The sequence below is a fragment of the Gavialis gangeticus genome, unplaced genomic scaffold (genome assembly GCF_001723915.1).
Source record: "Gavialis gangeticus isolate Ggan-Ray unplaced genomic scaffold, GavGan_comp1, whole genome shotgun sequence".
NCBI lineage: Eukaryota > Metazoa > Chordata > Crocodylia > Gavialidae > Gavialis > Gavialis gangeticus.
The window spans coordinates 9,873,198-9,884,594 of NW_017729029.1; the positions used below are offsets into that span (position 1 = coordinate 9,873,198).

Genomic DNA, 11,397 nt, shown 5'->3' on the forward strand with positions numbered 1-11,397 from the left:
ACTGTCTGTTATACTAAAAACAACAACGTATTATCAGGCTTCAGCTACCCCAGCACACACACTTCACTGTAACATTTTTGATCCCCTGGAGATCATCACACAAGCCAGGCACAATGTGGACAAGGCAGGCGTTCCCCTTTAGTGCCTCAACCTGGACTGCCACTACACCAGGAAATTGGAAGGTCCACAGCTGCAGATTGTCTATGTGCAGGAAAATAAATAACTGACTCTCCAGCTGCATTTTCCCCAAGGAGGCAAGAGAGAGGCTGTTTGTTCTCTGTGAAGTTTATTTGTATTATCTGCCCTAATAAGATTATATCTTAACTCAGTCTAAAGATACATCTCTTTCTAAAGGTGGGAGAAGTCAGCTCAGTCACCTCGTTCATCCTGGGTCACTGCTGAGGTTGCCAGCATAAGGCCCACTTACGACAAGCTGTAGTGGTGATTTCTGACACGTATCTATGCACTGAGAATGCATTCAGCTCATTTCACAGAGGACAGGTGGTGGTACCAACTTCTCATTGATCCCAGCCCAAGCCAGGTTCCAGAACAACCAACTAGAGGCAGCAAGCCCCACAACCCCTCCCCATGCGCTGCACCAAGCAGCACCAGACAGTTTTCACTGAGGCCCTGAAACAAAGCCTCTGTCTGTGTAGTACTTGGGCAGAATTCACCTCAGTGTAGCCCCACTATCACTGATTCCTATGTCATTCCATAGTGACTGCAACTGTGGGTGTGCTGCCTACCTGAAGCCTTTGATAGGACACTGCCTGCAGACAGAACATTTGGTCTGGTGCTTCACTTGTTCAGCAATGGTCACTCTGTGCAGGACAGCCAGCCATACCATGGACTGTGGCTCCAGGTTGGCCCATTCCAGGAACTGAGAGACCTCAATCACAGGTTTCCCATTACTCTAGGGAAAGAGGAAAACAGGAGCTGAGCCCAGCACAAATCACAACTCCAGTGACTAAGCAAGGGAGTGTGGCCAAGGCACCTGCTAGCCAGCATATTCCCCCATTCCCACTCCTACCCTTCTCAGAGAGGACACCAGAATGACAGCTGTGACTGGCATCTCCCTCTGAGCCAGCACAGCTGCTATCTCCTTGCCCACTGGGTAGAACCGCAGAAGTCAGAAGACAGGATAGAAATGTCCCCACCACGCTACTTACAAAGCGGAAGCAGCTGCGGACACTGGGCTCCACATTGCTGCCTCCAAACGCTGCCACCTCTCCCAGCTGGCGTGGAACCTGGATGGCCTCATGCAGCAAGATGCCAAGGTGCCGCTGGTCACACAAGCCACCAGGGTTTGCCACCTGGCTAAAGAGGTCTTTTGGGTGGAAGGGTGAGCCCACAGAGAGCAGAATAGGGGCAAAAGAACAACAGCACAGACACATTACCATACATGTAGAAGCTGGGGAGAGAGCTCCCCCCTCAATGCCTGGGGGTATGGAGATGTAGGTTTCAGTGGTGGGTGAAAGGTATGAGGAAAGGAAGCAAAGCTGGGAGCTCTTCCCTGAAACAGGGCCCCTTTTTGCCTCAGCTAAGTTCAGAGTCTGCATATGCGTGTGCATATGTGCATGCAACCCAGCAGTAAAAAACACAGTCCCCAGCCTACTAAATTAGGTGTGGGATTTAGAGAAGGGGAAGCAGTGAGGCAAAGGGATTAGTCACAGCAGGAAGGCTGCTTCTCTCTGCCCCCAACAGGCAGTCCTTCTTGCCCAGAAACTTCACAGATCCAGGAAACCTCCCCTGCTGGAACCCAGCTTTTCCATGGAACCCCCAGGGAACGACTCACACTGGAATTTCTCCTTCACCTCCGTGCCGCACATACATGCAACGCCAGTCTTGAACGAGAGAGCTCGCATCTTCCCACTGCGACCACTGAAAGCAAAGGGCAAAATACTTAGCTCCCCCAATTTTGTGAAGGTCATTTTCCTGAAAGAGCTCAATTGGTGTCTACTAGGAGTTCAGTAGTGGAGTTCCCTTGTGGCAATGCCTCTCTGATGCCAGCTGGCCACTTGCAAGGCGAGCTTCTTCACAGCAATGCCCTGTCTCTGCCAGCTGGACCCCAGCCCCAGGCAGTGAGAACTGCCTCATAGCACTGCCTTGGGAATGCCTGCCAGAACTCCATCAGAAAGGTTTCCCTCAGCATGGTGCCTGGGCTGCATGCCAGCTCCCAGTTTCATGGTTCTGTAACGAGTCCCAGAGGCAAACAGCAAATACCTATCGAATACATTGAGCAGCCAGTTGAGACTCATGTCCACGCAGAGTGGAACATTGACCAGGATGCCCCTCTCTTCCTCCAGACGCTCGTAGAGAGCTGTCAGGCAGTGGATGACCTCAACCACGTCCATTACCCGGTCACTGGGCTGCAACTCATGCTCATTGAAGATTTCCAAGGCTGTGGCCAAAGTCACCATGTCCACTGAGCAGGCAAGGGACAGAGAGAGCAGAAACCAGAGGAAAACATTGTAAGATAAAGAACAAAAACATCATTGATCAGAGCTGAGAGGAGAGGGATCTAAAGGTATTTAGGGAAGCCCTTTCCTCTAAGAACACTAGGGCAGAAGTGCCTTTGGGATTACACAAACACAGAGAGACAGAGTCATCTTAAAACCCATGCTTCTGCCTGGTCTTCTCCTCACCTGCTGGTACAGCTAACACCCGAGTTCAATCACCAAAAGGCTACAGGAAATACAGCACTTCTCTAGTACCCCACTGTGCCCAGTCTGTGCATTGGTGAGCACTGTCTGTGCCATTGGTCTCATTACATAGTGAGTCAGTTTCCTCTATTGTCTGTGTGGATCTTACACAGCAACAGGGGAGATGGAAGAAAAGAGACATGAAAGAGAAAAATGGGACTGAAAAGCCACAGAAGGCATAGAGGAAGTCAGGGCCAGGAAGCACCTGCACAATCTTTGAACACAATTGGTGAAATTGACTTGATCAAGCCAACACTAAACACTGCCTGCTTGTCCCCACAGCTGTTCCTGCCCCGTGCAGGGCAAAGAGGTGCAGACATGAGCAGGGGGAGTATGGGTACTTACATCGCAGAGCCTTCTGGACACGGCGCAGCTTCATGGCCGTCCGATATGCAGAGAACTTGATGTTGTTCAAATCAGCTGCAAAACAAAGAGAAACCCAATTGTGTATTTTTTTCTTCAGGGGCAGGAAAAGGAATATTTACTGATCACAGGCTTTGCAGGGGAAATGCCATCTGAATTAACACAAGACCCAAGCAAGAGGGTCCAGTCTACAAAGGACAGAGACAAAACCCTCTGTCAGGGGCAGAACATGAGTTAGAGTGAGCATGTGGGAGTGAGAGGGCAGGCAGCACAGCATCACACCCGGGGCTGGGATGAGTCCTGTGCAGACTCTACCCCAAAGACATTAAGGAGAGCCAAACAGAAGGCATTCTTCCACTTGGCAGGGAAAGTTGGGGACTGTCCTGCATCCCACTGCACAAGCACCTGGATAGAAGCAGTGTTCTCCAGGGGGTCCTTACCCAGTGTCTGGTACAGCTCTGTCATCTTGGGGTGGTCCCAGCACGTTGTCTGAGCCTGATGGCTGAAAAAGCAGAAGGGAACCAAACAAACAGAGAACCAAACCTTCAAACATATCCACAGGCACAAGGATCCAGGTGGCCATTCTCCTCCTTTTCATCCCAAGGGTGCCAAAGGGATGTACTATATTTCCTGGCTAAGAAGACCCCATGGTCATACAACAGGCAGTTGAGACCCCGGACCTGCCTTCACTTGACTATTCCAGTCTCTCCACCTCAGGATACTGGTGCAGAGCAGTCCCACATGCTACTTTTTCCACGACTGAACCTGTCCAGGCAGGGCCATCCCTGGGGGGGCACAAATTGGGGCAACCAGCCCAGGCCCTGTGCTTTGGGGGGGCCCCAAGGAGCCGGGCAGAGCAGCGGCTGTGTCCAGCCACTCACTATCCCCCCACCCCCTCCCCTGCCAATGGTGGCAGCAGCTTCTTGAGGTCGGGGATCGGAGTGGGGCGGGGGTGGGGCCCCGCATGGGCTGATTTGCCCTGGGTCCCACACCCTGCTCAGGTTGCCTCTGTGTCCAGGGGATCCCCCAGCACATGCAGGCACTCTGGCAGGGGACTCCATCTCTGCAGGATCAGGTGCAACAAACCTTTCATATACCCAACTTATTCCTGGCTTCACTAGGAAATGTCTCCTCAGCCCCACCTCTAATGACCTCTGGAGTCCTTCCATCTACAGCAATCATCTCCTTGTCAGGAAGGCAAGTCCTGTTCTATGACATCTCCATGCCCGCCATCAGCCACCTGGGGGTGTCTAACAGTAGTGCACAGGCCAAGCTCCTTCTCCCCACCAACACCATGCACTCCACCCTATCCTAACAGTCTGTAAATGTCACCTCAGTAATGCCTCATGGCTACTTCAGATTTCCCCCAACTGGGGATCCTGCAAGGCTCCATGGCTCTGGCCCCTAGCATAGGGACCCAGCTAGATCTGGAATGGATAGGATTTGTGTCCACCCCATCAAGACTTATTGAATTTGAGGGGTGGAGGGGAGGAGGGAAGCCACACAGATGATGGAAAAAGAACGAAGAGCAAAGGAGAGTGAAATAGAAAACCACATGTAGGAAGAGATCAGGATCAGCCAGTGCTCTAGCCTTTGACCGCACACTCACTTGATGTAGTACGGCACTTTATTGGGTGAAATTGCTCGTTCCCAGGGGATCTGGACAGAGGCTGCAAACAGAGACACAGACAAAAGTAATGCAGACAGTCTTCCAGGTCTAAATCTTCTCTGAAGAGAGACTGCAGTCTGTCAAGCGCTGGTCTCAGAGAAGACAGCAGAGATGGGGGAACTGGGAAGACTATGTATCAGAAGTCTCTGTGCCCCCAACATCCACTCTTCTGCATCTGACTATGGGCAGAACCTGGGACACTGCCACTATCAGAGGCTGCAGTCACTGATCAATGTGACCCCTTGTTTAAAGAAGATTCCAGTGGTGCACAGAGTGATGTACTGGATATGAATGCATATTTGTGAGCATGTATACAATACTTCTCTGGATCTGGGAGGATGAAGCACCTGCTACTCATCATAGGTCCCTGGCTGACATTAAAACAATGGCACAACTGGGATTAGAGGAACTTTCTGGCACATCATGCCACAGCACGACAGGAGGCACAATGTTTGGGATGGATGATAAAATTCCTCCAATCCTAATTATGCTACTGCTGACCAGCCTCCAGCCCAATTCTGCAGACAAGGCAGAGGGCAGCTCTGCCTCAGACGCAGGACTGCCCCCAAGCCCCACCAGCTTCCAGACCTGGGGTCCCAGTACCCTGTGACTTTTAAAAGTCAGGTGTGTTTTCAATCTAGAACCAGACCCAGGACTGTTGGGAACAGGTCTAATAATCAGCTGATTGTAAGCCCAGTCCTGGGACAGCCTAGCTACATGCATGACTTTTAGAAGTCCTAAGGCTCTAAGACCCTGGGATCAGGGAGCCTCTCCCCCAGAGGCTGCAGGGCTCAGGAACTATTAGGTTCCCAGAAGCTGGAGCCCCTTGACTCCCTCTGCCAGGGAACCTTACAACTTCATTCTGCCAGCCATCATTATTCAGCATCAGGAGCAGAGCTGTCGCAGTCCTGATGCCAACCCCCCTGTCCCCATGCCAAAACTGGCAATCAACTAATTGTCAGCACTGGCTTGGGGCTGCTACACGTTCAATTTATGGCACCATACAAACAAGCCACAGAGATGTTTTGTGTGTTTTATAGAATCTTTGTGGTCAGTTTGCCACTTTATGGCACGTTATTTAATTATGGTGCATTACCACATTAATCACACCATAACTGTAATGCGTGCCAGGGCCCCAGTGTTATTAGAAGACTCCTTGGTCCTTAGCATGCAAGTCCTGTGTATCTAGAGGGGAGAGATTAAGGTGGGCAGGATTTATAGTTATAGTTCTGGTTGTCTGCAGCACCCAGATTTAACATCTGGGGAAAGGAAACCTTTTTGCTACCATCACCCAGCACCTCGGCACAGACAGGGCTCATCAACTCCAAGGCTAACATTTTTCCTCTGGGCCCCGAAAGCAAGGCTCCCAGATCTGCATGTGAATGAAACCTAATTTGCAGAAGAGGTAAGCATCTATAAACCCCAAGAATACAAGTGACAGTGCAGGATCTCTACACCTCTGAGTCAGGCTGCATTTACAGAGGACTCTAAACATCAGCCTCCAGGCCCGGAAGCTCCATGTGAAGTATGTTCCACACAACACTTGCTATGCTATGCAGAGCCTCTGGACAGAGCTCTGATGTGTGGGAATGGAATCCCTCCCACCTTACAGTGAAAAATGAAGGCCTCATTATCATACACATTCCTGTCCCCCAAACTAGCCACGTGGAATATGGGAGCTCTCTCTTTGCTGCCATCTGTCTGCTTGACCTTTGGCACCACAGGGCTGCTGAGTCTGGCATAGTCCCAAGTGTCACCTGGGTGCTGTCTCCTGCTAGTGTCACCCACTCCACGTTCTTAAGGTGACAAATGGTTACTCGATATGGTGCAGTCCCCTTCCATTTTCCCATCCACTTAACATGGATGTTAAGTGAATGGGAATGAGTGGTGCGTGGCAATGAGAAGTGCCTTCTGCTCAAGTCCCTGTACCTCAGGCTCACATAGCATTACCAAACTTGGATCATGCCACGTATCACTTAGGAGTGCCCACTTGATAATGCCTCTTCTAGGTGTCTGTAGTGTCACTGGGGTTGTCCTATCAGAGCAAGGCCAAGGAACACCAAGACATAGGGAGAATTCCTGTGTAGTGAGGCAGTAAGCAAGGAAGACCTACACTCTGGTCTCTCTGAACAACTGCAGCACACACAGTGCTGAACCGTTCCCACCCAGGGATTTTCCTCTACTAGGATTACTGGGATGACCTACTCACGTACAGGAGAGGAAGTGCTGGGAGCCTGGTCCAAAGTCCCGATGGGCATCCTGGAGCTGTTTCAGCCGCTCATTTACAGAGGTCTGCAAAGAGGGGAAGCTGGAATTTAAAGTGAACCAATCCTGTATCTCAGCACAAAGCACTGTTCTTGAGGCACTGTATATGGACTCAGACAGGCCACTGTAATGCTCCACCTGGGGACTATCCAGATCAACCAACAAGCAAAGATGCATGTATGTTTATCCTCTGCCTTCCTAGGCAATCCTTGCATTCCTTCTCTCATGAGCAACCACTTTCATTTCTCCTTGTGTGGCATCTTTATATGGCACAGCAGCTGTCCTGATTTACAATAGCTAAGAGGTTTCTAAGCTCCTTCATGGCCCCCTTGATCTCCACCTACTCATCCCTGCCCCTGCAAGGTGGCCTCTGTTACCTTGACTTAATTTAACATCCTCTGAACAGCCCCTTCCTTTAACATCTCCAGCTACTGTTGGCTTCTCACAGGACACCCCACTTCTCTACCTGAAGCTGTTTCCACCGGGTGTTGATCTGCTCCAAGGCTCGGGAGTTCTCCATGGATAGATGAACATCAGAGATAGCAAGCTGGTGTGCAAGGTCATTAACTAGCTTCACTCCATCCTTCATAGGGGAGAGCTCTTCCTTAAACAGCTAGAGCCCAGTCACCCAAAACCAGCAGAAACAGGAAGGAAAGAGAAAAAACACAGCAGGTCACTCAGTCAGCCACCCCATACCACTCAAGTGGCCCCAACCAGCTGGGGCACACTAGCAGCTGGCACTGCATAGCAGAGGAGTATGGCATGACTAACGCCCTTTTTCCTCACTGAGCCTGCTAGAAAACTCAGCAGAAATAGCTCAGACAAAGCCTGCATGCCAGGCTGGAGGTATGAACACTACTACTGGACAAGGGGGTGAAAAGAACCCTGTTCAAATTTGCTGATGACACTAAGATGTGGGGGGACGTGGGCACACTAGAAGGAAGAAGCAGGATACAATCGGACCTAGACAGGTTACAAGGGTGGGCGGATGAGAATATGATGCGTTTCAACACAGACAAGTGCAAGGTGATGCACCTGGGGAGGAACAACTGGCACCATACCTACAGGTTAGGGAACTCCCCTCTTGTCAGCACGGAGGCGGAAAAGGATCTTGGAGCCATCACTGACTCCAAGATGAACATGGGTCGGCGGTGTGGGGAGGCAGTTAGGAAGGCCAACCGTACCCTGTCATGCATCCACAGATGCACCTCGAGCAGGTCCAGAGAGGTGATCCTCCCCCTCTATGCGGCACTGGTCAGGCCGCAGTTGGCGTACTGCGTCCAGTTCTGGGCACCGCACTTCAAGAGGGATGTGGACAGCATGGAGAGGGTCCAGAGGAGGGCCACTCGCATGATCAGGGGACTGCAGGGCAGGCCCTATGAGGAGAGACTACGGGACCTGAACCTGTTCAGCCTCCACAAGAGAAGGCTGAGGGGGGATCTTGTGGCCTGTTACAAACTGGTCAGGGGGGATCAGAAGGCACTGGGGGAGTCACTGTTCCCCCGAGCACAGCCAGGAGTGACCAGGAACAACGGTCACAAGCTAGCAGAGGGTAGGTTTAGGTTAGACATCAGAAGGCGCTATTTGACGGTCAGGGCGGCTAGGGTCTGGAACCAACTTCCAAGGGAGGTGGTGCAGGCTCCTACCCTGGGGGGTTTTGAGAAGAGGTTAGATGAACACCTTGCTGGGGTCGTTTGACCCCAGTACTCTTTCCTGCCATGGCAGGGGGTTGGACTAGATGATCTTCTCAGGTCCCTTCCGACCCTAGAAACTATGAAACACTACTGCTACCTGGAATCAAGTCCACTTGCTTACAAAGTTCATCCTGATAAACAAACCTTAGTAGAAATGTCTTTTGCTTTCCCCACCCAGACAGGCAACCTTATCAGGGTTTGAGCAGACACCACGAAGGAACATTCTCCCTTGGAAAAGACCTCAGGAGGATCTATCAGTGTAAACAGCAAGTACCCAAATTATGTGCCAAAGTGGAGTCACATGAGGGATGAAGTGATGTCTGTGGTTTTATCAGAGCCTGGATACAATTTTGATACAGTCCAATCTGGGCAGTGCAAGCATGTTGGATTGCATGGTAGGAGGAAGCTGAGCTGAAACAGCCAGTACTTTCCAGAGAACAGTACTTTCTCTCCCCAAGGACAGGGAAAGGGGGTCCTGGCCAGAAGAGCTGTACCTTGGTTGCCTGGATGTGCTCTGGTAAAGAATCAATGAAGAGGTCCCCAATTGATTCCCAGGTTTCCCGCACACTTTCTGCCTGGTCCAGTGTGGTACTAAGCTCCTCCATGGCCCCCTTGATCTCCAGCAGTTGTTCCAGGGTCCGTTCAATGTGACGGTGCTGGTCCACACAGCGAGCAGTTAGCTTCTCCCACAGCTCACTAGCCACATTTGCCTGCTTCCACACAAAGCGGCTGATGTTCTGGATCCGATGCCGGGGTGAGACATCTACCAGCAAAGCAGCAGAGACACAGAGAGCAACTGTGAAATTCCAAACCTAGTAAGAAAACCATGGAAGACGTGAAGAGGGGAAGAAATGCAGGGTGATGAGGAAAGACCCAAAAAACAGGAAGCAAGAGGGGAGAAGTCAGAGAGAACAGGGAAGAGGGGAAAATAAAGGACAGACAGAAAGCAAAGAGGATGATTTCAGGACATGCTCAGGCTTACAGCTCTGGACTGCATGTTCTAGCCCCTCCAGGTGCCAGCGTCACATATTGCCTGTCCATAAATGTCTGTATGAACATGCAGAGGCTTTGGCCCACAAGGCCAGGCTCCCTTCCAGAAGCTTGCCTGACATTCTACCATGGTACAGAAGACATCTCACTGAATCCAACAACTAGAGCACTACAGCACAGCCTGGTATTGCAGCTCTGAAAAAGGACCAGAGGTGCCTGGGGTGACACAGTAAGTTAGGAGGGGAGCCATGCTGCACATCCACTGGAGGGCTAAGACAACCCTTTACCAGCCATCCGAACACCACTTTCCCTGGCAAAACAACACCAGACAGCAATGGTCTGAGTAAGAGCTTGGCACATTAGTGAAACTGCCTCAATTTCCTTGCAAGGCAGGGGAGTATTATTTTGCTTGTACATAGGAGAAAGCTAGAGCAGAGACTCAGTGACTTGCCAAAGGTCACAACGCAAGTTATTGGGAGCCATGTACTAGTCAGAGCAGGGATCCCAGCGCTAAGCCAAAGGGCCCTGTTGAGCATACTGGATCCCCTCACACCCAACAGTACAGGGATTGCCAGTAACACAAACCCCTCCTGAGGACAGCATGCATACATCTGCCTCCAAGCAGCAAAGCGAGAAATGGCAGACTGAGCCCTTCCTCCCTCCCAGCAGCCTGGGTTGGGGCGGCAAAAAGACAAGAAACCTCCCACAGGAGCCAAGCCAGATCATCATCAGAGCCTTCTGGGGGTTCAAGGGTTCAGTTGAGGGACTGGAATGTGAGTTCTGTTTGCCAGAAAGTGGCACCTCATCAAATCCCATTCAGTGCCTGACCTGCCTAGATAACACTGGTCACTCTCAGCATGTCACAGTGCTATATCACATCCTGTGGGGATCATGCCCCATCCCAACACAGGATGTACCAAGGTCATCACACTGTGCCTTGTCAGTGTTGTGTTGTGCTTGATACTGCACATACTGCCACATCACATTCACTCATTCATGCCACATGGTAGTATATAATCATTACACCCCTTCCTAAATACACACTGTGAGCCATCTCCTCTCACAATTATACCAGGTGGGATTAAATAATGATGGCACATGGACACAGGGACAAGGATGGGAGATGTCACAGACCTTTGCTTTCAGAATTTGGTTCCTCTAATTCTTCAAATGGATGCTGGGAAAGGAAGGCCTGTGCTGACTCCAGGACTGAATAAATATAGGGACCCCGAGACTTCACCTCTTCCATGAGAGCCTGCAGATGCACAGCACAACAAAAGGAGACAGCAGTCTGTGTTAGAGAATGAGGAGCCTGCCTACTCTCAGCTGAGAGCTGTGCATCAATCTACTCACTCCAGTGCACAGATGAGCTACCAGCACTGAGCTGTAACAGGCATGTTAAAGAACCTTTGCCTGAGAAAGTGGTACACAAGCTCCTTTAGTGCTATAAAAGGATAGTCAGCTGAGAAACATCCTTGGGATTCAAGAAAGACAGCACAGTCCAGGAGGAGGAGATACACTGTGGGAAGGTCTGTAGATCGAAGGTCTGTCTGAAATGGCCAACTACTGGTGTGCCCTAGAGTATAAACTATTAAAAAGTCCTTTGGATCATGCTAATGTGCATTATGAGACCAGGAAGGAGGAAACTGATTTGTACTGCCCCAAACATTAAATGCAGTGAGGCTGGTTAATCAGAACCTGCTGTGTGCTTCAA

The 11,397-nt window shown here is 50.8% G+C and overlaps 1 protein-coding gene across 6 annotated transcripts in view; it reads right to left on the reverse strand.

Moving 5' to 3' along the window:
* Positions 1 to 11,397, reverse strand: part of DRP2 (dystrophin related protein 2) — a 68,349-nt gene that overhangs the window by 22,640 nt on the left and 34,312 nt on the right. For 5 of the 6 annotated variants that reach the window (XM_019521203.1, XM_019521204.1, XM_019521202.1 and 2 more), the window contains 11 exons: positions 10,818 to 10,938; positions 9,188 to 9,456; positions 7,466 to 7,612; positions 6,948 to 7,026; positions 4,675 to 4,735; positions 3,506 to 3,567; positions 3,048 to 3,122; positions 2,224 to 2,425; positions 1,796 to 1,881; positions 1,170 to 1,327; positions 747 to 913 (listed from right to left, as the gene is read on the reverse strand). In XM_019521203.1, the coding sequence (XP_019376748.1) occupies positions 747 to 913; positions 1,170 to 1,327; positions 1,796 to 1,881; positions 2,224 to 2,425; positions 3,048 to 3,122; positions 3,506 to 3,567; positions 4,675 to 4,735; positions 6,948 to 7,026; positions 7,466 to 7,612; positions 9,188 to 9,456; positions 10,818 to 10,938 (1,427 nt within the window). The remainder of the gene's footprint in view (positions 1 to 746; positions 914 to 1,169; positions 1,328 to 1,795; positions 1,882 to 2,223; positions 2,426 to 3,047; positions 3,123 to 3,505; positions 3,568 to 4,674; positions 4,736 to 6,947; positions 7,027 to 7,465; positions 7,613 to 9,187; positions 9,457 to 10,817; positions 10,939 to 11,397) is intronic. The other variant, XM_019521208.1, reaches the window with a different exon arrangement.